We start from the raw sequence: 26,357 nt of genomic DNA on the forward strand, positions 1-26,357 counted from the left end.
TTGCATCTGAAAAGTAGTTACGCTGATTAAATTTTCTGTCCTTGAGGATTTTCAGGAAATTACTTTTGATCGTCAATAACACAATTAAGTAAACTACACGCACATTAGCATGAATAATTGATAAGAAATTATGTATTACCACGAAGCACTGATTTAATAATTCATGATGCGACACTCTAGTGACTGTGCAAAACTGGATAACATCGACAAGTCTGCCTGATGTTGCTGGAAATGCTGCAAATACAAACAAGTCCACAGTTTTGTTGTACAATAAAGGAAAGTATCTGATGCATGCTGTAGTTTCTGTTTGTTTAATACTTGAATAAATTTAGAAAGAAGACCCTGAAAAGCTCCTGTACTGTTTTCATTCGGATCAATTTCTCTGTGCAAGCACCTTTCACATTGATGACTGCCCAGTTCTGCTCAGACCACAGTAATGTTGCAGAGTGAGGGAGGCTCTCCCATGCACAGCTGGAACCTGCTGTGTGTCTCAGCAAAATTAGGGGGCTCAAAGCTTTACAAACCCTCCTGGTAAGGAGCAAAACAGCATTAGACCCCCTTAAGCCCGAGCTCTTCAGTGTCTGATATGTCTGTGATTATAATTATTCAGTAAGATTTTGTGGGTGATTGCTCCAAGCCAAAAATGAGGCTGATTTGTGTGTTTTGAGTGCACACAACATTGTGTGAAACCGTAGACCAACTCTCTTACAATTCTTGCAGTTTGCCGAGGGGAGGTGGATGAATATTCATGTTCTCAGCATATTGGAGCAACCAGGGCATGGTGAGCCACCTCTTCCTCTAAGCCTTTGATCTGAGACCTGGCTGCTGAGGGCAGCACATCCCAAGGGAGCTTGCTTGAAGTCACTCAGCAGTAGCACAAGGGCAAGAGCAAAACTCCAGAGATCTGTGTCTCAGACATGCTTGTTTCCAGCCACCAGACCCTGCTCCCTCCCAGATGGACTGCCCACTGCAGATGAGCCACCTGCCTACTTTCTGTGCTGTCATATATCAGGGCTATGCCACTTAAACCACTCTAATGACCATTTCAGTAGCTCTGATTAAGTCTGGCATTTAAAAGTTTATAACTCAGCTATAAAAAGTCACTCAGGCTGAACCCCAGCTTGAGAGGCCCAAGCCCAAGGGGATGATTTACATGAGAGCTATTCCAAAACTAGTCTGCATGGTATTTCTTTGGTTATGTGAAGGAAAATTGGAAGCCAAAGGTTTAAGGGATGGATGTAAGATAAATATGTTTTGTTTGACAGCTCACTGCATTGTCACTGGATCCTATGAAATAATTTTCTCTGAATTTCTGTACTAGCATGAGCCACGCGTAGCACGGACAGTTACCGTGACAACATTTCTCGTTTGGGTTTGGCAAAGGGTCTCCAGTCCTGAGCTCCTTTCTCAAGAAATCACAGACACCCACAATGCCCAGGCTTCTCCTCATCCCTTACCTTCTCTGCATCCTCATTCATGGCTCTGTGGAAAGCCCATGGTCCTGCCTCCAGCCCTGGTGCTGACTCTCCACCTGCTGCCACCACCATGCTGCAGTAACTGGTGCTCCAGGAGGAGCAGGCACTGGGGAGGCTTTGGCAGGGCCATCCAGGTGTCTGTGCTCAGGACAAGTGTGGGGTGACTACAACACATTGGGCTGGGTTTTGTTAATGGGCATTGAAGCAAAGTGCCACACTGTGGGGCTTCTTTATAAGGCTGCCTGCCATTCCCTCAGCTCTCCATGCTTGTTACCTCTTACACATATAATTAAGTCTCCTTATGCCTCCTTGTGTACATTGTAACAGGAAATGTGGAGCTGTGTTTTCACTTTTGCTCAGTTATGCTTTAGGCTAGTCCTTCCTACACTGCATGCTGGATAGTAATGAGATTGTTGGTCTAATTGGCTCTTTATTAGGAGCATTATTTACAACAATGCTGAAGGCCATGTGCATGGAGATCTTAGTTTACCATTAAACTCTTCCCTCTTGCAGTCAGTGCCCTCGTCTCTGATCCCCACAGACTATTGCCCTTGGTGAATTTGGGGTGACCTCTCCATTTCCCAGAGGAGTCCCCCATCCCAGGTCATGGCCAGGGATAAAGCCTGCTGGCAGGGCTTGTCTCTGTAAGTCTGCACTTCTGCTGTGCACTCAAGCTTTCTGCTTCCCCGCAGCAGAAAGAAGCCAGCACAGTGTGGGAGGAAGTCATTTGCTGCCGGGTGGACCACAAGGGAGCAGGGGATGGAGATGAAATGCTTGTGGTGTGCTGCTGTGGCACATTCTCCCTCTAGAAGAGCTGTGCTCGATAAGGATCCTGCTGTGCTTGGCTGGCGGTGCGGTGGAAGCAGCGTGTGAAGCAGGGGAAGTGAGATGCCCTGCATTGATACCCGAGCCTTGAGTGCATAACTCAGACTCTGCACTGAAGAGTTTGACACCCCTCTCTGAGATCACAGTGTGGCTCGAGGGCGGGGGGGTGGCACCACCACAATGCCATAAATAAAAGTGTAATAGAGTACAATAAACAATGCTTTATTCTTTCCACTTAAAAACTTCCTTCGCAATGTAGTAAAATATTGACTTTGGGTGGCCATATTACCACAAAATAAGATCTTTTCCTGAGAGCTACCAAAGAAGCATTTAACAGTCCTGGCTTGTGAAAATGTGAATTTCATTGGCCTGTAGCACATCTAGCCTTAGTTGAAAGTGATGTGTTTACAATATATTAATAATCCAACCACAGTGGCTTTATTGTCTGCCCTAAGTTTTCTGCCACAAGTAGGTGCTGATCTGCTGTTTCAGAAGTCTGAGCACCATATTTTGGAGTTGTGAGACATTTCTTGTGGTAAACTAGTAATAGTTAAATCTCACCAGGATTTAAAATATTGGCTTGCATAATTCTTCTAGTATTTAATTTCAATGGCTTCTTCTGTAGTCAGGGTTTTTTCAATACAACATCCATAATATGAAACAGATAAGGCAAAAACCACCACCTCTTGTGTCATTTTACCAAGAAGAGTTTTCACATGGAGAGCAACAAAAGGCATCTTCTAGAACTCTGTTCTGATGGTCCTGGAAGTTACTGAAGCTGCTTCTGGTCTCAGACAGTGCCGCTAAATAACTCTACAGTGTCCTGGAGCATCTGAGAGTGTGACAGCTATTTGTACAGGGAAAATGTCCACTCCCCTGGGCTGGTCTAATGGCAGGGCTGCTGTTACTGACCTGCTTTCTCAGTCCCAGCACAAGCCAGAATACTGTGACATTAATGTTGTATACAGGTGAACACCTGGAATATGTTATCCTTCATGACTTACTTACCCATCTTCTGCCCTAACAATGGCCTGAACACACTCTGAGAAGTGCCTTCAGCCCAGTGTGGGAGATCTCTGATGGTGTGCTGGAAAATGCACCCTGAAAGCAGCCATCAGAAGGCAGGCCAGACACAGCCAGCCTGAGACACTGCTCCTTGGGACTGGTCAAGGCCAGGAGAAAACTTCATTTTTAATTAAACTGTGTTTGCTTTGTCAGCCAAACTGGTTTACCTTTCAGTTCTTCTGTTTCAGAATTCTTTTTTATTAAACTCCAGCATTCAGTATCGGCCCTAGAGACTAACACTTGCTATAGTGGCAAATTTATTAGGGCTCCCCTAGGCACAAATAGGCCAAGATTTTTATTATGTGCACACAGCTTCTTTACACCCGCACTGTACATGAGGCAATGTGTTAAATAAGATCCAAAACCCATTAAATGAAGAAGCCCATCTCTGCAAAGAAGACTCCCCAGGAACCTAAACTCTGCCTGTTATATCCCAGCTGGCTCACCCTCGCTCCATCGTGCTGGCTGAAGCCATCAGGTTTTGGCAGATGCTTGAGAACCAAGATGCTGGTGTGATCACCAGCCTTGGCAGAGCAAGGGATAGGAGCATCCCTGGGAGTTGTTACTTTTTATTAGAAATATTTCTGTAGCAGTGCACAAGAAATTGGCTGCTGGCAGGGAAGGAATATGTACAGGAGAAAAGAGCTGATCCTATTTCTCCTCTGAACCATTACTTTAGAGATAAATCCAGCTGGGACTGAGCCAGAGGTTCTCCGGGGAGGATTTGACAATCACCATCCAACAAGGGTCAGAAAGGAAGTTTCAAAATCACTCTCAGAAAGCCAAATACTTGCATACTTCTCCAATGGGTCTGAACCTGGGAGCAATCCAGATTGATGCTGCTGCTTATTCAGATAAATAACACAGACAACAAGCAGCCAGACATCCTGTGTACGTGTGTGTGTGAGCATACTCATTTAAGCCACAGCTTCCTCTCTCTTTTGGTGGAGTTCCTCTCCACCGGGCTCAGGAGCAGCGTTTAGGTGAGTCAGCTTCATGCGCCCCACAGAGCCCTTTCTCTGTCAGTGAAGCCTGCACAAGGTTTCATCCCCACCTCCACTATGAGGCTGTGGGTGGAGCTCACAACCTGGCTCCAAGCTGGAAGGAAGGGAAGGGGGAGAATTCTTGCTCAGTAGATTTTCACTAGCGGACCCTTTGCATTGACAAGCCAATCTGAGCCCTATATTACTCCGTGCAGACATTCTGAAGGAAGATATTTCTTGTTAAGAGGTCCCCTCTTGTAGTAATTGAATGAGTCTCCACAGCCTGAGAGGTGACTTGTCTCTTCACTGACAGCTCACAAGACATCTGGGACCCCTCACCTGCTTCTCAATGCCACACTGGGTTGTCTGCATCACATCACCACAGAGATGAGTAGCAGTACAGCTGAAGATGCAAGTGGTACTGTTTGTCCCACACAAAGGGGTCACTAGGTCTTGGCTGAAATTCTCTTTTGAAGTAGCTTGATGGTTGGATTAATGTTTTTTTGGTTATAATGTCATAGGTCTGCTGCTCTGTACAAATATCAAGTGTCTACAGAGCTGTTGAGGTTGAGAAGCCTCTTGTCTATAGGAAACTCTGAAAATCTTCAAATTCCTAGCCAGTTCAGATGACATCAAACTTTTAAGAAAATAACCCACTGAGTTAAGAGCTATGCTTTTTCACCAGCTTGGTGAATCACATACATATTAACATTTAGTGACACTGGTACTCTTCTGTTGTTCAATACAGTTTGCCAGACATTTGAAAGCAGGAGAGGAGGGAATAAAAGAGAGTCTTTGTTATTAGTTAGATTTTAGGATTACATTACTGAGCCAGAAAAGTAGGAGCCAGGGTACTGGAAACACCTTATTCCTGCTGCCACTGCATGGGAAGGCCATTTAACCTTGATTCCATACTTTCTGTCTCTGGGACTTATATGTGCCCAACCAAAATAGCTCCTGCATGTAAAGGTGGATATATCTGGCCCACAATTTAACAACGCCCCTAGCACCTGCCACAAGGGAGAATTGCATTGCCCAGATGCTACTTTTGTAAATGATGACATGGTTTAAGCACATTGCTTTCACCTCCTCCTTTCTCCCTGCCTTCTCTCAGGGACCCTCCATCTTCCTGAGCTCAGCTCCTCACATTTCTATCAGCAGGAGGGAACATTTTGGGCTTGCTACAGGCAGATTGGGAAATACTTGTGCTGGCAGAGTTGGCAATAAGCAGCAAGGAGCAAAAAGTCTTCTAAACAGCCCAGCATGTTATGGAGGATGATGTCTGCTGTGTGCTCTGTTAGCTAACAGCATGTACACAGCAATGTGAGCATTAATTTGGGGGAATTAGGAATGAGTGAGGGTTTAGTCTGATTCAGGCTGGATTTAGGATTAGCCATAATAAAGAACACACAAATTGGGATCATGGAGTTTTATCTGTGGTCTCTGAGCATCACAGGCTTCCTCCTGCTCAGCCCAATTGTATGTGACCATGGCTGACAATGCTGCTCCAGCAAATGCCCATAGTACAGATGCAGTCACACGTATTAAACCTTTGTTTTACCCCCAGCTCAGCTCTATTTACAGGATGAAGGGTATTTACCTGCTGAAGGAGCCTTTCAAGTGCAATGTGGATATACCATTGCCCTTACTTTAGTGCCATCTCACAACCACTGGAAGCTTTCCAAGGACCAGGCTGTTGTTTGGGATTTTCAGATGAGAAGCATAAAAATTGACAAGTGTAAACCACGTGGCTGGTGTCCTGCTGAGCCTGATCAGATAAGCTCTTAGCATACCCCAGGGATGCAGATATTGCACCATTAAACATGCCTGGGATGCCCAGAAGGACATAAATCTACAAGCAGCTTTCTGTACCCCTGGAAAGCACGGTTAGCCCGCAGCGAGAGCAGGCCCCTGCAGTGTTGATAGAAGGCTGCCAGCCTGGAGCTGCTCACACGGCAGCTGCACCCAGAGCCACGGACAGTCCGGCACAAGAGGGAGCTCCGCTGTGGCTCAAAGCGACAGCCGGCGCTGGGAGCGTGTCTGTGACCGCATCAGAGACTGTTCCCCTCGCATAGCCATTTTCGTGACCGTAACATCTCTTCTTCATTCCAAAATGCACAAAAAAACCCCCTCTAAACCACCACTACCAACAGCAAAACAAACAAACAAACCAACCGGACACTGGGGAAAAAAGGTCAAATCAATATTCAGCTCGACAAACTCCAAAGAAATTAACCAAAAACCGTTTTGTGATATTTGAAACCCTTTTCTCTACCATCAAATTCATAATACATGTTTTTAAATTAATGACTTATTTGAAAAGTACTTTTAGTCCAAAAGAAAAGATCCAGGACTGGTTACTTGGGCATCCGAACAAGGACTTCTCAATAATTTTTTGAGCAAATTTCCCGTCCGAGAAGATAGCAGATGAAAAAAAATTAACAGTCCAAATATGTAGTTTTTTTCCTAGCAATTTCAGTGCTGTCAAAGCAGTGTCTTTTTCAGCAATGAAGCTGTTTTATTGGAAAATTCCTGCTAAGGTGCAGTCATGTGACTTGGCTGTGTCAGTAGGTTTTTGGTCCAGTACTCCAGGTGGTATTTGATCCTGCTTGGTTTATGTTAGGGCTCATCTGGTTGCTAAGGAAAGGAGTTTATGGCAGCAGGATCAGTGCTAGGGCCAGTTCTGCTGCTGGGTTGAACTGTTGGGGTTGATCCTGTTGCCAGGAGGAGTGTTTGTGTCTGGGGCTGATAATGCAGGGGGTTCAGGAAGGGGACACAGTAAGGAAAGGGCATCTCCATCCAGCTTTCCATCCCACCTGGCCCCAGACTCCCCAACTGTACCACCTTTAGCAAGAGGGGACAATCTGTGGGTGACCACCCTCCCTTCAGCAGAGAGATGGAGGTGTGGGGGCACCCCAGGTACAATCCTAGTCCTGGCACGAATGTGGAAAGAAGCAAACATTCATCTCCCTGGGTTAGTGGAACATGGGAATCCCAGGGGAAAATGGAGCTCCCCGGTGGAGCTGCAAGTAACAGGACATGTGCACAGACAAGTGGGAGCTGGAAAGGACATTGAGGGCACTGTTTAGACCATGTCCAGACACTCCAGAAGTAAATGAAGGCTGTATCTATAAGCTTATAAAGACATGTAAACACTCCTAGATGCATCTCTACACAGGTATGGGTGCACTATCGACAATAACATTGTCTTAGTGTAAAGTGATAGGAAATTCTGTTTTCATTATTTTTCTAACTTTTCCTTTTAGAAATTTTGAATAGCACAGACCATCTTGGCATGGAATAATTCTGGAATGTTTTCACCCACATTCCTTGGGAAGGGATGCAGTTTCAGGGCACCTGTTCCAGGCCGTCAGTGTTCACCAGCAGAAACTGATTCTGACAACAGACTTTCAGGAATCTCAGGGCAAGCAGAGAGAGTTTCTCTTGGACCAAATCCAGTTCTCATCCCCTGCAGCTTATCAGTGTTAGGAATAGAAAGATCAGTGTTTATCTCAGTCCGTCATCTCTGCCCTGTCAATGGAAGAATGGTCCTGAAGAAGGCCACCTTAGCTCACCTGAAATGCTTCATGTTGGAGACATCACTGACAATGCTGGCACAGCAATAATTCCGTTTCTGTATGCTCTGAATGCTGCCATTCCCCATGCCAGCTTTAAGCAGGAGTGTGAACACACCAGGGAGCTCCATGGCAAGGGAGTCCAACCAGAATCAGCCTGTCAGGCACCTTGCCTTTGACAAGCCCTGGCTTTGCAAAGTGCAGCTCCAGCTTTGAACATTTTCTACTTTTTGCCAGAGTCCCACTTCTTTCCCTTGTTAGAAGGATTTCCAACATTGTCCCTGCTTCTCACAGAGTCTTTCCCTCTCTCCTTCTTTCAAAGTACCCCAGGCCTCAATTTATTCAATATGGACTTGGGCACAGGAAAGTGTTTATCTTTTACCACTGCAAGCTGCTTCCCCCAAGGCTTGAGTTAAATCTGCTTTAATAAAAACACAGAGCTTTAGTCAATTGGGACAGAAATGATTTCTCTTCTGCACTATTGGAATGCTGCTTTCTATGTTCAATAGCATATTAGAAGCAAGTCTCTAATTGGCCATATAGTACCAAAGATCTAACTATCTAATGTGAGAAATCAACATCATGAAAACTTTGAGAATATCAAAAAGAAGCAAGGGAAGACCACAGGTCATTTTCAGCCATTCCCTATCCATTTAAACCCCATAATTACAATATTATATTTAGTATCATGGGACAGTGTTAAATGTGAGATCATCATAAGACCAGAATAATCATCCTAAACACAAAATAAATTAATCTCTGACCTCTGCTGTTATAATGAGGATTTCACAAAAAAACCCCAAACACATTGAAGTCCAATTTACTCAAATGTTCCATGTTCTTTATCTCCTATAAGGCTCTGAAGCAGAGTTTCTTTAATAAAAATGACTGATGTACACCAGTTGCTCCAAATTACACATTTATATGTATTCACTAGAGCCCATGTAACCCATCATGTGCAATATCACCAGCTTCTGATGCAGTTTTTCACTGAGAGAAGGGATAAAACTTAGAGTTTTTATTTACACAGAAAAGAAACAGAGCATATCCCCCAAATACAGATGTGCAAACCTGTCAGTCTATTTCTGGTAAAAACATAACCAGCCAACTATTCTCTTTATGGTTGTTATATTCATATTACAGTAGCACTTTCACTGTCAGCAAGGAGTCCTTGGCTACTCAGGGATAAAAGCAGAGCAAACCTAAATAAAATTGCCAGTCTGGACAGGGACTGAGCCAAAATCACTCTGAGAAGAGTCTCCATTGTGTTTCATAACACAACATACAATAGGAGAAAATAAGGAGAAATATGAAAAAAGACAAGTTACATACCTGGTAACTTCCCCCAGGTGGATGGGACACAGGGAGTACAAAGGCCCTGATGTCCTCTAGGTGGTGGCAAGAAGGTGATCATCTCCCAGTGCTTTTGGACTGGGTGCTGGCACAGATCTCCATGGTCCTCTGGCCAGACAGACCACTGCCCTTGCATAACAGGGAGGGTGGGAATGATTGCAGGAGTCATGGGCCAAAGGTGCTTCTGCTCAGCATCCTGCTCCCTCTCTTTAGGAAGGGGAGGAAGGGGGATGAAGCCCTGCATCCAGTCATCTCCTAGGTCTTTTAATTGTGTACCACACACAGACACACACACTTCCTTGTTCTCAACTTCCTCTGCCAGCATAACTGGAGAGAGAATTACAATGACACATAATTATAATGAAAAAGCTGGCTAGAAGCCATTCCAGTATTATAAAACAAGTCCCGTTTATTTTGTTTATTAATTAATAAATAATTACTTATTTGCAAATACAGTTGCATTGATGGAACATAGATCTTCTTGGACAGATGACTTCGGAAGGCACTGAACTCCCAAGGAGGAGCTGACAAAACTCCATGCATGTAGGCCATTTCAATTAAACTAAACTCTCTAAAACAAATCCAGCATTTTCCATGAGGAAATTCAAGCCCCTGGGACAGAGCCATGGCTGTGGGATGGCAGTCCAAGTCTGCCATGTGACAGCTGGACTGTTGGCATTGCAGTCACCCCACAAGGAGAAGGCGATTCAGAGGGAGGCAGTTCTGGCCCTAGAATGAAGGACTAGCTCAGTCAGGCTTGGCCTCAGTCACACCTGCCAAGGAAGAATCACCACTGTGAAGGAGCCTCAGGGCACCAAGAAATGCAACATGCACAAAGGCCACGGGCAGGAGAAGGAAACGGTGACAGCAATGTTCCCTTCAGCCTGTTGTGCTTCCATGCATACCTGTGTTCTTTAGTCCTAACCACAGCCTGCTGGCAGGGCAGAACTTGGCTTGGTTTGCCTCAACACCTCTTTCACCTACAACTTAATGTCACTGTCACAAAACACTGCTTTCCTACAACTGCTTTCAGGACTATTGCACGTTTCCCATAGCACCCCTCCCCCCCAAAAAGGGTCAATTTACAGCTCTCATTCTGCCTGGGACTGACCTCTTCAGCCCTGTTTCCCACAGCAGCAAGGGGAAACATCCCCCCAACAAGCACGAGCACAATAGGGCAAGGAACAGAAAGTGTTATTTGGAAAGTGTCATTTGTCTTCCTTTAACACACAACCATTTTGTGTTCACCACCACAGGCATTACTGCTTTCTTATACTGATATGCAAATGGCAGTTTTACAGGTATATTATATATATATAGGGCTGTTTACATGGATGCATGGGTGTGTTTGTTCACACACACTCCCACAGCCTTGCAAGAAGTTGGCCAGCAGCATGGGCTAGGCCAGAGACAGCTTTGCTGATGGGTTCCTGCTCAATACCAGGCTGGGACCTGGAGCAATACTTTTCTAATATCATTCATGCCCTGTGGCAAAGTGCAGAAAGCTGTGGATACAAGACAAAAACCACTTGGTTATCTATTCTCAAAACCCCTGTTTAATTTCACAGAATCGTAGAATCATTAAGGTTGGAAAAGACCTCTAAAATCATTTGAGCAACAGTTAACTTAGCACCAAATGTTCACACCTTTTGAACACTTCCAAGGATGGTGATTCCACTGCTTCCCTGGGCAGCTTATTCCAGTGACTGAGCACCCTTACAGTGAAGAAATGTTTCCTAATGTCTCATCTAAACCTCCATGGAAATTACCTCTCAGGTAATTTCCTCAGGTGCTGTCACTTGTTACTTTGGAGAAGACCCTCACCTTGCCACAACAATTTACTTACAAATTCTGCAGGTCAAAACCCCCTCAGGGGGGGTTCAGAGACACAGCCCACTGTGAATGCAGCTCCCTGAAGCTGGCAGAAAAGGCTGATGGAAATGAAGAAATCCTACTTGAAATGTGTTTGGTATCCAGTTGGGACTGTCTCCTCTTTAAATGCCCATGTTTCAGCTCACCTTAACAGCAGAGGGAAAAATACACCCTGCTTTCCTCACATACCTGGCAGCAGTATAATGGTGCATCCCATTCTCCACAATAAGAGTTTTAGGAGACCCTTGACAAAAGGGTTCAGAAGTGTGCATGTCTACAAAATAAATGACAGTTAAAGAAGTAAAAGGGACCTTTTTGAATACATGTGTACATTTTTGTCATCAAATTACCATTCATTTTTTAATCTGTGCACAGATACTTCATATCCATAGTCTTCCCTTGGAAAGGAAGCTTTTATCCTGTCCTCTGAGAGCCTACTTCTTGACTTGTGGCCCTTAAGGGCATTAAAATTCGTATTACCATACGCACACACACACACACACACACACACACACTCACAAAAATAAAAAAAGGGTTTGTGCACTCTGATACGCTTTAAGATTTCATAGGTTTTGTCTAAATGCACCATGGAAAACTCTAATGGATTTATTTATCTATATTTTAACATGTGGATGAGATGCTGCTCTGTACTGGATTGACATTATGCTATATAGAGTGACAGCAACAGAGAAGTGCAACATGAATAGCACCATCAGTTTACAAAATATTGGTGACTAAAAAAAAATATTTATAGTAAGAGCCACTTCTCTCAATTTAACAACTTGAAAATGAATTCTTCTTCTGGAAACACTCTTGATTTTCATGTTTTTTTAAAAAACTTTCTCTCAAAATGAGCCTTTTTTCAGGGGAGACTGCATTTGCTGAATTCCAAGTCAAAGTTAATTTAAATTTTAATGTTTTCAGAACGGGATCAAGGGATAATTCAGGCTGCAAAAGATCTCAGGAGATTTCTGGGTGAACTTGTGGTCAAGGAGGGTCAGCTCTGAGGACACCCCAGGTTGTTCAGAGCTTTATTCAGTCAGGTGTTGAAAACTTTCCTGGGTGGAAAACTGAACAATAAATGTTTATTCAAATATGGGCATTTGGCTGAATATGCTTAAAACTCAAACATACCAACACAAGCTTCTTCATTTCCAACCCACACCTCTGCTGCAATCAAACCTACCAAATCACAGAATGTGTAACAGGTGAAAGCAACCATAGAAAATCATTAAAGTCATTAATCCAAACCCCGCTGTAATCAGTGAAGTGATGCCCTTAGTGTTTGTCTAAGAGAAATGTCTCAGTAAGTGGCACTGAGGAAAGGAACTGTCTGGTGGGACCAGGACAGGTTATGAACACATAACCTGGGCTCTTGTCAGGGATGGAGGAAGGCTGAGAGCTGAATTTGGGTTAAGGAAGGAGAAAAACCACAAAGTGGGTCTGTGTCCCAGGAGAGTCTTCAGTCCTGGGAAATTTTCTGAAGGAAAACTCTGTCATAAATATTAACACTGGGAGAGTGGAGCAGTGCCTGTGTCCTGTCTCCACACTGTATTCATTAACAAAGGGCCTGATTCATCCCTTTCTTTTCAGGAAGGCAAGAACTGCTTCACTAAAAAAAATCCTGTAAAAATTGCCTAAGATGTGCATCAGGCTGAAAGTCACTGGCATAATTCTTCCTTAGAGTTTCTGCACATCAGTTATAAATGGGGAAAACAGTATGAAAATGAGACAGAAAAAACTAAGCCAATACTCCAAATACAGATATTTACAAGCAGGCACAATACATTCAATTTTTCCATCTTTTCACCTAGGTTTCCTCATTAACTATGATGATAAGAAAGAGCTTATGCAAGGATGAATGATATTTTCATACAGATTTTCAAAGAAAAGTGATAATTCAAAGAAGCACTTATTAATACTTTGGACGTTCTGAATATGTTGTTTGTTTGTTTGTATTAAATCACAGGATTCACAAGATCAAACTTAGGTACATTTTTCAGGTTTTAAAAGTTAGTTTCATGTTTCAGTGGGAGCCTGAAAACAAAACACATTTCAATTACGATAGCTAAGAATTTCTTGTCCTAAGGAACAATTAAATACTGTTGTGGGATTTCATTCAACCTTGCCCCTCACCAAAATATTAGGCCAAGTATCAAGATAACCTGAAGTTTTAAATAGCATTATAAATAAACCCTGACTCTGGGGGAACCTATTTGGATATTATCAAGAAATATAAAGAATTCAGCAGCATATTAGTGGGCACTGCAAAAGTATATGGGAAATCTAGAGCAGCTGCAACTGTATTCTGGTTGTTTAAAAGGGTTTTTTTTGACATGGCTGTTATATTGTGCATCCAGTATACAATCTTCTTGTCAATGACATCAGGGCAATCAAAGTGTGCAAAAAATGGATCTTGCATATATGGCATATTTGTAGCCACAGACTTTCTACCTGTCAATATAGTTCAAAGGCAGTGAGTGAGGAAAGTTCAGTAGATGCAGCATCAGTTCTAGGTCTCATAGGATGCATAGGATGGTCTCATAGATTTTATTTAGTGTCATGTATCATGCAACACATCTGGGCAACAGGACACTTGCTTTGGCTATCCCAGCCTTCTTAATGACAAAGCAGCAGCAGCAGCAAGCAGTGGCTTTACATTGTCAAATGTATTTGTCTAGCTGGCATTGCCCCTTCATCTCACTGATAATTTGGTGCTTACTCAATTTTTCTTTTCTTCTTGCATCTTTCAACATGAACAGCTTTCTTTTCCTTTCCCACCCAAACCACAATGAGATTCAGACAAAGTGTTGTACAAATATCAAATCTGCATGTGCTTTTGTGTGCATGTGTCTGTCCAAACAGTTCTTAAAAACATTAGCTGGCATGTTTTGTCACTTCAGTTTTCAAGATACTCCTTCAGCAGCAAAATCATCTAAATTGGTGAGGGTGACAATGCTAGTATTTTGGGTTGGGCTCACATCCTTGCCTAAGTGAACTTGAGTTTCTCCAGCATCTTGATGGTAGGAGTAGGAGGCTGGTTCAGTATCCACAGACTCAGAGTATCTGTAGTCCTGCTGGCCATCTTCAGGTAGTTCAGCTGGTTCTGGTGCAGCAGGCACTGACCAGGCAGGTTCAGAGAGTTGAGAAGGTGATTTCAGCACAGCTACCGATGAGGCTGGTAAAGGCAGCACTCTAGGGTAGGAGGCATAGGGAGAATTCTTCATTTCTGAAGAGATGGACTGGTGTAGGTTCTGTTCCAAGGAAGGGACTGAGACTTGAACATATTTGCCTGTTTCTGGGTCATAAAATGTCTTTACATTAGCTTCAGCTGGTAAATCAACTACGTAGTATTGACCAGAGTCAGGGTCCTGGAGGAGTTTACGCTGGGTTGAAGAGGGTGAAGAGCTTGCTGCTGGTGCAAGTCTAGATTTCCCAGGAGTGGTTTCTGTGGGAATAAAAGTTGAGTGAAGGGGAGGATGAAGGGGAGAATATACCAAGGATGAAGCAGATGCTGTTGTCTCTCCAGAATGAGTAGACTTTCTCCCTACAGCATCTGCATGTTCAGTCTGATGGTTTTTCTGCTGCTCTTGCACCTTTTTCCTCTTGTTTGCCAGCTTTTTAGCCCGACGCAGAGCCTTTTCTGTTTTTGGTGGCACAGTGGGTGGCTTGCCTGCTGGCCTCCCACCAAGTCCCCTGGACTCCAGTCTCCCATCTTCCCCTGTGACATCCAAAAGTAGATTCCTCTGTGCAGAATTGATTATCTCTTCTGCAGGCATATAAGCTTGCCTCTCTAGTGCCATGTTCAACAAGGCAGGATTTGTAACATCCCCTGTCTCTCTAAGGCCAGAAATAGTTGGTTTATCTGACAATGAACTAGCAGCAAGAGAGTGCATCATGTTTCCTGACCTGGGGCTTCTAACAGCAGGGCATGAAAGATTGTCTAACAAAGGTGCATCTTCTGCATGCAGGATATCCTCTAAAGTGTCATTGGATACGGAAGAACATGTGTGGTCCTCTAACATGGAGCCAGTCACAGGGGAAATTGTCTGCCTAGTGATTATTTTTTTAGCGCAAGAGCCCCCTTTGCGGTTAGATAAATGATGATTCTTGAAGTAATTTTTCTTTCTTTCTGCAGGATAGCTGCGGTTGTTTTGTGCTTGGTCATTTTCCAGACCTATAATTGGCTGTTCTAAGCTGTGTCTTGCCTTCGTAGGCTTCTTTTCACTTCTACAGACACTTTCCTCATCCATTTTCCCAAATTTATTTAACAACACATAAATCTTTTCATCTTCTTCTGTCAGTTTTCCAAATGAAAAGCTCTCTGTATTTTCCAGAAGACTGGGATCCACTGTTACTGAAGTAGATACAGACTCACTGGCTTCTTTTTCTCTGTCAGTTGCTCCATCTCTCACATTCTGCTGCCCTCTGTGTCTCGATGCCCACCAGCCAACCTCCTGGGCATGCAACATGTTTCGGTGCCGCCTGTTGTAAACTGCTGGGGACATAAACCTACGTTCCATTTCCCTATAACTGCTGCTCACTGAGTCATCCAGGGAGAATGACCGGAGCAGGGGCAGCTTGACAGCCCTTATCACCTGAGGCGACCTGAATGTGTTATCTTTAATCATGAACAGACTGGGTTTGGTTGAGCTTGAAGACGATGGTGTTTGTGGTTCCTCAGGCCTGGGGATGGACATGTCTCTAATACTGTCAGATGCAGAATTTGTGCTGTCGGCCTCTTCCCTTTTCTCTCTCCCTAGCTTCTCTTTCATCAAGCTCCTCTGTTCATTCTCAGTAACACTTCCCTCCTTCTTCTCTGCTGCACCAGTACCAGGGCTGATACAAGCACAATATTGCAGTTCATCTTCCCCAACCTCTTTCCCTCTCTCCTTGTGTATTTTCTTACTTCCTGAACCCGTTTCACTGTCAGTCCTCTGGCTTTCTTGGAGGCACGTCTGCTCCATCAGGGGCACTGGCAGAAATGGCTCTTCCTGAAGCGGCTGCTCCACTGTGGAGACGAAGGATTGCTCTGAGGAACTAGTGCTTCTTTTGCCTCGTGCTTCATGGCCAGGTACCACAATGTTGGTTTGGGTGCCACTGTAAGGCTCATCTTCTACTGGTGGGAGTTGGTTTAGGAGTGTTTTGAAGGCAAAATTTTCATTCTGAATAGCAGCTTGTCTTTCATTTTCCTCACCCTGAACATTGTGATTTTGCATGGGCCGCCCAGCTTTCTTATCTACACTGTCTCTGCTGAATGGTCTCTGTGCTGTATACTGCTGATGTTTTCCTAAGTCAAGTTCATTTGATTCATGTCTGAACGAGGGGAAATTTTCATCATCCTCTATGTTTTTAACCAGATCTTGGTGTTTTGAATTGTCTTGCTTCATGCTGTCTCCAGCTTGGTAAAATGGAGGGGCCTCTGTTGTCTGGGGTGAACTCAAAGTCAGATAATTGCCTGTGAAGTGTCCAGTTAAATCGGTTTTATTGTCATTTTCATGAACACTGCTAGACAATACATAAGCTATATCACTCAATTCATCTTTCTCTGTAATATTTTTCTCGCTTTTGTCATGCGAAGTTGAGAATGAGGCATCCATTTTTGTACTCTCCTGCATATTTTCCCTGGTTTTATTTTTCTCCTCCAAGGCCCTTAAGAGGGGAGAAGGGGTATAAATGCTTTTAACACGTTTGCGCACATCCTTTAAGTTAAATAACAGACTCGATGCTGTCAACCTGCAACTATCCCAGGACCTGTAATCATCCAAGGTGCTCTCCTCATTGTCTCTTGAGGTCATGCTCTCTGTGGGAGGAGGTGTCAGTGGGATCAGCTCCCTTTCAGCAGTGTCCCCCTCCTGTTTTGGTGGTATGACAGGTGTTAGGAGTTCGCTGATGTTGAAAGAGGGGCTGATGGATCCAGGGGAGTTTGCCTGCTTAGCCAGAGGAGCCACATGCAGAGCAGGGTCAGCACCAGTCACCTTTTCTGACAATGAGGTCCTGTGGCTGTCTGTGACCTTCTCCTTTGCAGCCTGTCTCTTCCCTGCTGCCCTTTCTGTAGCCCTCTGTCTCCTCCAGGGTGGGCAGGCATTGCCCAGCTGGGGGCTCTGGGATTCCTCCTCAGCTAAGGTGGCCTGGGGTTTTGGTGGAGGAGGACTGGGTGTCTCAAACCTGAGTGAGGGTGAAACCATGCTATAGGACACAGACTGGGGTGACACAGAGGCTTGGGACAAGGCAGTGGGGGACAGTCGAGCTGGCACTGGGGGTGGTGGCACAGGAGGGGCTTCAGGGCTAGGGGGTGCTGGGGGATGGCAGGGGGGTGGGAGAGGAGGAGCTGGTGGGGCAGGGGGTGGCCGAGGGGGACCCTGGGGTACATGGTTCCTAGGGGGAGGGGTGGGAGGGAAAACGACAGGGAATTTGGTTTCTAAAGGGTGGGGACCCTGAGGTACGACTCGGAGAGAGAAAGAAGCTTCTTGTAGAGTTGGCTTCATCTGAAAGTCTTTCTCTTTCTTCTTAGCAACAGTGGTCGGGGCAGGTGACAATTTATGTTCACCTGTGTGGGATCCTTTAACAAATGGTGATTCTTCCAGGTATGCAAGACCTTCCTTTTCCATTTTTATGTCAACAAATTCCTCCTTTTCTGTCATTTTTTTATGATGAACATTCCATGATTCAAAAGCACTATTCTCACTGTGAAGAAAACTACCTTTTTTTGCTGGCTCACTAACTTTCAAGTTTCTGTTTTTTAAAGCCTTCTTAGAAGAATGGGAAAAATTTGACTTGGCTACTTTTGACATCTCAATCAGCACAGGATAATAACCATCAGAGTCCCCATAACTCAGGTCTATTTTATTAGGTCTTCTCTGTGGCTCATGTTTGCCACTGAGGCAGTGGCTACCTTGACTAGCCTCAGAAAATTCAGAAAGTTCCTTGTGGATGCTTAAAATGTCTGTATCATCCCAGGAAGCAGCATCATTGCCCTGATTTATTTTGTATTTTTGAAAGCTATTCTTAATGGGCTGCTTATTTGTTATCAGAGAACTTCCTGACCCTTGGTCTGCAGTCTTGTCAAATGTCTTAATCAATGAGGACACTTTTGAAACATGCTTATTGTTCCTTGAACCAGGGACTGGCAAGCCCAATTTCCTTTCCATGGCAAAGGTGTTGTTTTTAGCAATCCTCTTCTCCTCTGAAGCACACTTAGGTAACTGCTGGAATGTAGAAGCCCATATTGTATGTTCATTGTTTCTTGCTGTTAGCTTGTCACAGACATTGCTTTTCTTGATGTCATGGTTTAACGCCCCTGAGTGAATTTTAGCAGACAACTGGAGGGCAAAGTCGGGTGAAATGGAAAGTTCTGGTTCATTGTAAGGGTCTTCAAGTTCTGCTACACACAAACTTTTGAAAGCCCGAGCTGTGAGGCTGCTCACTTCTCTGTCTGTGTCATCCAGGAGACTCCCAATACTTGAGGAATCACTGTGTCCTTCTGTATGTTTCTTATTTCCCTGCATTGTTCATGAGAGTCATGGGTGAAGTATCCAAAGGATTAATTTCAGATGTTGAATAGGCAGGTGACTTTGTGAGGCAGATCCAGCTGTTTGCAATTCACAAGCACAAAGCCATTCTTCCAGGTGGTGCTGCTGCACATTGACTCATCTTACAGAATAGCTGAAGGAAACTTTCTTCTCTGTAAAGCCAAAAATTACAAATTACCATTTTTCTATATTAACACTATTAGACAGAGAGCATCTTCCAGATTTATCAGTCACTGACTAATTTTGTGATGGTAGCAACACAATGAAAAACATTAAAAAATCACTGTTATTTTGATAAATTCAAGTTGCTCATGGTAGATAGTTTAATTTCTGGAAAGAGCCATTAAAAAAAGTGTTTTCATCTTATATATTTTTTTGAGCTCTTAAACAACGTCATAAGAAACAAATTTCAAATACTTCCCTTTCCATACCTCCAACCATAAACACTTCCAAGTGCTGTGCATCCATTTAGAAAAGGAGGCTAGCCATTTTTGGCCAGGAAGAATTAGCAACAAAAGTTGCTTAAAAAAAGTTGTCACTGAGTACATCATTGCACACAAAGTCCAAAATGAAAGAAAAGTCAGTAAAACTTAAAACTGTCACAGCTTTGTCATGATAATTGCCATGAACACAACCCTTGTCTGAGAAAACAGAATGGCACTACAGGTAAAAAGGATTACTGTGCATGTTCCAGACAAAGAGTGCTGGGGTACAATTTAGGCATTCATAGCAGGATACAGTTGGGTTGTGTTGGTCTGTTGGACTGCAGAGGCTGCCAACATCAGCTTAGCCAGCAGAAGGCAGGAGTGCCCCGGGACTGTAGCAGGCCCACTGCAGTAGCACAGGGAACATTTGATTTCATCTCCAGCACTGCTGAGAGCTAAAGGTAACCCATTCAACACAATTGTAAGATACCACAGGCTGATTATGACACACAGTCAGGGCCCACAGTACTGAGGTTTTTGTGTATCTCCCGTCTGAACACAGGATGGGGGAATCTTTTAATTGAACAAGTAAAAACAACACAGACCCTTGGCTGTACTTGAAATCTCTACGCTAAAATTTCTCACAGTTTCTCTGTAAATTTTTTAGATGTTTATTCTCACATTTGAGGACTTGAGCAGAGTTTTGACTAACTGCAGGGAGACTCAGTTTAAAAGCATACCCCAGAACTGGCTAAAACTTTAACGCAAGTTAAAGTTTTGTATCTCCATTTCCTCCTTACAGTGGCATTATGAACTTGTGATGAGCTGAAACACCACAGTTCACATCTACAGTAGAAGACATCTACATCTCAGGCTTGAATCCACTGATTCAGCTTGTAGAACTGAGCAATGAAATTCAGATCTAGATTCCAGCCTCTCCAGGTGTCCAAATCTCTGATTCCACCTTGGTCCATCTCAGTGAAACTCTTGGAAAGGACCTGTTTTTCTCTATGATGAACCAGTGCTGGTCAAAGTATGAAAGGTAAGAGGAACTGAGTTTAATCAGTTAAATTACTCTGGATCAGTTGTTTCTTCAAATGAAAACACTCCTCACCTTCCTTTTCTAAATAAAAGACTCTCAGCCAACCTATTTTTAGACTCCAAGTATCACAGTGAATTTAGATCCTATCCTTCCAGCCATGCAATTCCAATGACTTATGCATAACTACAATAGATTTACACCACAAATAAAATAAGCCTAACAGAGCTTCTCCATCTTACTTACTTACAAAGATTTTTCAAACATGAGTTTCACGCCCCTCACAGACATACATCCTTGTGTACAATGCAGCAAGAAAAAAGAGAAGACAAATGAAAGGTCATCCTGCTCCTGGTTTTGATTCTTAACTGTTATATAAATTAGAAATAAAGTACATACCTGCCTTATAATTTTGCTTCTTGTTTTTAGAACTCACTCTCATACTTGTATTTGGCTTCTTTTCTGACCATCTTTAGTGAGGAGGTAGAAATAGTCCAGTGATGTGGATTCCACAGAAGCAGTGTCCCAAGATGTCTCTGGCCTTCAGCATTTTTTTGATCCTAAGTGAACTCTGCAATTTGAAAACAAAGGTATTTGTTTGCATGATCTGAGGATTGTTTTGTTCATTTATTCACTTCCATTTTACAACCATTTTAGGGCTGATTTACAGGACTTCTTACAAAAAGAGACAGCTGTCCATCCCAGAGTGACAATAACCAAATACCTGCTGAGTTTTGTGGAGAACAGTCAGGTTCCTAGCAAACAACTGTCACAATCTCCAGCACACTCTGGTAGTCCCAGCAGGGACTGGCAGCTGAGTGAGCAATGATTTCCTGGCATTCTGCCCTTTGCAAAGGCTTGGTGACGACTCCAGGCTAAAAAGAAGAATTCTTCCCTGTTGTGCCACCCTTTCAGAGGGACTGAGAGGAAAATACATGCCTCCACTCCACCTGTATATGGATTTCTACTGTCAACAAATACAGATGTCAATCTGGTCAACTTGGAACTAAAGCAGCTGAGGTTTGAAAGTCCTTGGTTTTCACTGTCCCTGTGGTAAAGGAGATGAAAGGTGGACAGCTGACATGGTAAGGGGCAGTAAACAAAATATCATTTTGCTTCCATGCATGAACAAGAGGCTGGAGATGCTAAAGGAAAGCTCAGCCATGGTGAACATGAATTGCTGCCATTCTTCTGTGGAAACCCCCAAAGTTCAGACCAGTTTGCCTAATCTTTGCAAGAAAATATCAATTTCCTACAAGGAGAACTGTCTGGTCCTGAGGTAATGCAGATAGCACAGTCTTCTCAAAGGAAACTTTTGAGTCAGTTCGTGATATTCAAAACGTACTGGCAAAAGTGGCAGTCACCCACTGAGATTGTGTCCTGCACCTCACCTGAGGAATGGCAGTTCTGTGTTTAGGGATAAGCCTGTACCAATCACAGTTTTTTGTTGTAAGATGTGTGGGTAAAAAAAAAGTTAAACTAAAGGAAAAGCAAGCAAACAACAAACAGTGCTACGTCTGGTTACAGCCAGATGTAAAAGGGTATCCTCACTCCAGAGATGTGCAGTCAGTTCTCTCTTTGCTCAGAGGTTAAATTACAGTTTTACTGCTTCTGTGGTACTCTTAACAGTGCAAAGCCAACGCAGACATGGGAGATGGTGATTAAGTTCTGTCTCACTCATTAACAGGGCTGCTGACTACTTTCCAGTAGCACAATGTTTATCAGTGCTTAGTGGTGGTGAAGCCTGAACTAGGAGGAATCTTGGCTTTCAGATCTCAAGGACGGAGTTCTGGAGAAATATATTGTCCCTTGTAAACTGAGAACTTTTGCTGAAAAGTGAGTAGAGTAACTATAAGCATGGTGATCATGATGTAATCTCAGCAATTATTTTCCTAGATAGAGTCACAGTTACAAAAACAACTCGGCGCCACTGATGAAGGAAAGAATAGTGACTGCCAGTGTCCCTGAAACCCTTGTGACAATCCTTGTCTTGTCTGGACATAATGTGAGTGCTTGTAAAGTCTAATGTTTCAAGCTGGAAAAGCTGCATCTGCACCAAGTGTTCAAGGTGCAGACCATTCCTGGGACTGGATGGAAACAGCAGCATTGTACTGATGTAGTTATTCCTTGTATACAACTTCTTATTATTCTTATGTATTATATAAATTCCTTGTATCAACTTCTTAGGCAAAGAAGCTGTTCCTGACTGGTTTAATAACCTGGTAAAGTCCCATTTCTTTATCTTTTTGGACAAATACAGCTGCTAACAAGCAAGGTCCAGTATTTGAGCTTAGGTCAGGATTCAGCTGGTTCAAACATTTAAGGATGTCTGAATTTAGTCTATGTTAAAGAAAAAGGAAGGCAATGCTGGGCATCTGAAACCACTTGGAAATATTGAGAAATGTGTGAGGTGTTAGCGGTAGGCATCATCTGATATGAGCTACTGAAAAAGTTTGCATGAACACAGATTTCAAGCAGTTTAATCCAGAAACCAACCTCCTCTCTCTTTTAAATAGGTGGCTTTTTTCAGTGTTTCTCTTAAGTGCCCAGCAAGTTGTGATGAGGAGGTTAAATTACAGATACTATTCCTGGCTTGGCACAGACTGAATGTCAGCTTTTTTTTTCACTAGACAGGAGCTGGGCAAACCAGCAAACTTGGCTGGAGCGTATGACATCACTGCTGCTGCAATATATAAAGGGCCAGTTGGTTCCCCCACCCCTTGGGCTGGTATTTGGCTGAAGGGTTATGCCATGAGACATCACAGTGGCATTTTGGCAGCACCCTCTGGGAGTTGCATAGCAGTCTGAAGTCAGCAGCACAGCTTTACCCATGAGAATGAGAAGAGAAGGAAAGATTTTTTTTTTAATCTTTGTGAGCTGGTTTCTTCATGTGGCACTCTCTATCCATCCATGGCTCCAGCTCAAAACTCAGAACCCTGTGGTGACTGCTGGCTGATGTTTATTCAGCAGCATGCTCTACTTACACACATGCTACTTCTTTAAGTTTCCAGGGGCTCATAATGACAATGAATAGTTAATGCTCCTTGCCATGGGAAATAGGAGAATCCCTAATTAATTCATGACTTTGTTTCATTGGTTCATATTTGTTCATGGCACACACAGGAGTTCATAACCAGATGAGAGCTCTGGATGGAAAAAGGTCTCTTCAGCTTTGTGTCATCAAGCTGAGGCAGTGCTCCCAGCCATGGCAGCTCCTCCCTGGCCCAAGTGAGGCCTCAGTGATGTCCCTTGGATATTGCTGAAAATCCTCCATGGCAGCAGGGATCAGCACATGAATGAGTATGGAGCTGCTGCTGGTCAGTGATCACAGCACTGATGGATTCATTTAGGAAAACAAACAAAAAGGTGTCAGGCAGTTAACTTGTGGACCCAGGGTAGGATCACAACACCCTCAACAAGCAGGGGAGCTGCCTCCAAGAGAGGCAGTAGTGCTCAAGTCACATTTCCCTGAACTGTCAAGAAAGGCAATTTCAAAATTGAGGTGGACATAAAATTAAATCTATTAGCACAGCCTCTGTTTCCCTCATCCAACAAGATCACTTTCACCAATTCTTTGTAGTCATAAAGGGAAACCAAAGTGAATTCTCTTGCTTGGGGAAAGGGAAACCACTTTACTCAAATACAAATACCCACCACAGCAGATGGAAGATGAAAAAGTGGATCTTTCCAGTTTAGGGTCAGAATCCCAAACACTGGCAGAAATTATTTGCATGGAACAAGGTGACCTCAGCTATTCCAGCATCAGGTCTTTGATCATTGCACTGGAAAGCAAGGCAAAGAAACCATGTGTCTGAACCAAACCAGTGTAGGAAGTGGGTCCATTCCCCTTGAGGGTTTGGTCTGGCAATTATGGCTCGAACGGCTTGTTCTGGGCCAGAGAAGAGGAGAGACTGTTCTTGACTTTGGGCCAGCTTCTGTTCTCAGTTACACTGGTATAAATCTAGAGTCATTTTACAGACGTCAGTAGAATAACTGAGAACAGAATTGGTGACTGAATACATCGACTTCCTCAGCCAGCACTGTGCACTATCCAGAAGCTGCATATGCAACTGTAACCACAGTAAAGTGAAATTCATCTGAGAAGAGCCAAACCTCACTCCTGTGAGGTATTCAGACCAACATGCAAAGGAAAGGGGTTAGAACCAATACCACATTGTTATGACACCAAATTGTGCCCTCTGGACAATTCTGATTTTCTCACCTGTATTGCTCATCACTGCAAACAGCAGTACATTTGGGATAAAGTAATGTTGCTCTTTTCTGCAATACTCACTAGAATACATAGACCTAAGAGTGGTGGGGTAGGCATGGTATAGGTCCAGACTGCACCAGCAGAGCTGGCTGCCAGACTGAATTGCCATCATGTGGCCAATATCAACTTTTGGAAATATGTTTGTGTATGTGTTAGGGGAGGTTGTTCTCATTTAGATAGCTTTTGAAATTTCACATGGAATAAAGATTCTGAAGAGAAATTAAATTGGGAATTTAAAAATTTCATTTAGAATTAAAGCCTTTTAAAAATTTTAGATTATTTCACCATTTTCAGTGAAAAAAGCCTGTGAGAAATAATATGTATACATACTATAATAGTTATAATAGTATGTTATTAGTGTCCTTAAATCAAAGAGGGTATATGCTATTTAGCATTAACTGAAATCTTTCATTTTATTTTCTGTCAAACAATACTCTGATGGTACTGCAACAGCGAGTGTGATCTCGTTTTGAAATTTCCCTCAGTAAATATTTCAAATTATAAAGCCCATAAATTTTGAATTATCTTTCTAGGGGAAATGTCATTAAAATGAATACGATTGTGATTTTATTTGTTTAATCAAACCTCTTCACATTTTTTTTCTGAAAAAGGACTGAAGTCTTTTTCTTCCACTGAGCTCTACTGAAGCTACTTCATTTGTTCCAATGCAAGATGGAACCAGGGACTCATCAGTTCAAGGAAGGTCAGTGTAGGCTGGTGGAAGTATGAAGACAAGGAAGAAATGTACCCAGTTAATGACTGTGTGTTCTGTATCCTGCTGTGTCCTTTCCTCAAAGGAGCTGAACCTCTTGCAGCCCCAGCTGAAACGCTTACCTTTCCAGCTCAGACCACAAAGCTTCAAACACTGGAAGATGAAGACCTCACATGAAGAAAAATGGGAGGAACAGAGACTGCAAGTGTCTCTACCTTTCCCTTTCTGGTTCAGTGGCAAAGACCCAGCAGTTATTTCCAGCCGGTCTCCGGACTGCCTTTCCCAATGTCCTCCAAATGCCCCATCCTGCCAACAGGCCTGTTACGTCTGGAAGAAGGAGATGTCTCTCAGAAAGGGTTGTATCTGGACTGAGGCTTTCTTGCAACTCCTGTTCATCCTTTCCATCTCCTGATTCACTGCCTTTGAAGAGCCAGGAGCATGCAGACGTGACAGGGGAAGTCAAAGGCACAGAGCACATGACTGACACAGGCCAAGGGCAGGTACAGCACTTGACAAACAGCACGAGTCTATGAGAAACACAAGGCAGAAGGGATGGTGCTCCTCCTATGACCTGCAGTCAGCACAGACAAGTGACATTTAAGCAACTGAACCCAAACAGTGCGTTTCTTGGCATTAAATGTCTGCCTGGAAAAGGCCACTGTCTGTAACTAGGTCAGTCACTGTACACCAAGATATTTATACAGCTCCCCAGCAATATGGTATATGAACACCTCATAGCTATTTATCTTTGCAAACTCTCCCACTGCAAGCAGGATCTGTGTCTCATCTACAGGTCAGCAGCTAAGGCTGATTTGCCTTAGACTTTGCCTTCAACTGGCTGATCTGCCCAAGATCAAGGAGGGCATTTGTGGCAGGGCAGGGAACCAAATCTATGTTTTCTGAATTGCACAAGAAGAGCTTAACCTTACTTAGGTAAGGCTTTTGCCTTCCCACTGCCCTTCATAACTCATGGTACTTTAATCTCTGGGAGCCCACCCCAGCCTCCTTGCAGCTGAGTATGGTGCTGTAGCTTGGCATTACATTGTATAGTGAAAACCAGCCAGATTTGGAGGTGGCCGACTGCAAAGATCTCTGCTTCATCTCAGGTGCTTGATACCTAAATCTTGCTAAGATTGTTAAAACTCAAGCCTTCCTCACCAGCCGGTAGTGACAGCTGACATTACAATGGTACGGCGCCCTCACTGAGCACTGGAAGGATTTTGGCTGA

General features: G+C 43.5%; 1 protein-coding gene across 3 annotated transcripts in view; it reads right to left on the bottom strand.

Moving 5' to 3' along the window:
- Window positions 1–8,926: 8,926 nt before the first annotated feature.
- Window positions 8,927–26,357, bottom strand: part of C9H10orf71 (chromosome 9 C10orf71 homolog) — a 75,705-nt gene continuing 58,274 nt past the window's right edge. For all 3 annotated transcript variants that reach the window (XM_077183100.1, XM_077183099.1, XM_077183098.1), the window contains 2 exons: window positions 20,544–20,715; window positions 8,927–18,832 (listed from right to left, as the gene is read on the bottom strand). In XM_077183100.1, coding sequence (XP_077039215.1) covers window positions 14,055–18,656 — 4,602 coding nt within the window. In that variant the 5' untranslated portion in view covers window positions 18,657–18,832; window positions 20,544–20,715 and the 3' untranslated portion in view covers window positions 8,927–14,054. The remainder of the gene's footprint in view (window positions 18,833–20,543; window positions 20,716–26,357) is intronic.

Source organism: Agelaius phoeniceus, chromosome 9 (assembly GCF_051311805.1).
Source record: "Agelaius phoeniceus isolate bAgePho1 chromosome 9, bAgePho1.hap1, whole genome shotgun sequence".
In the NCBI taxonomy this organism is placed as follows: domain Eukaryota; kingdom Metazoa; phylum Chordata; class Aves; order Passeriformes; family Icteridae; genus Agelaius; species Agelaius phoeniceus.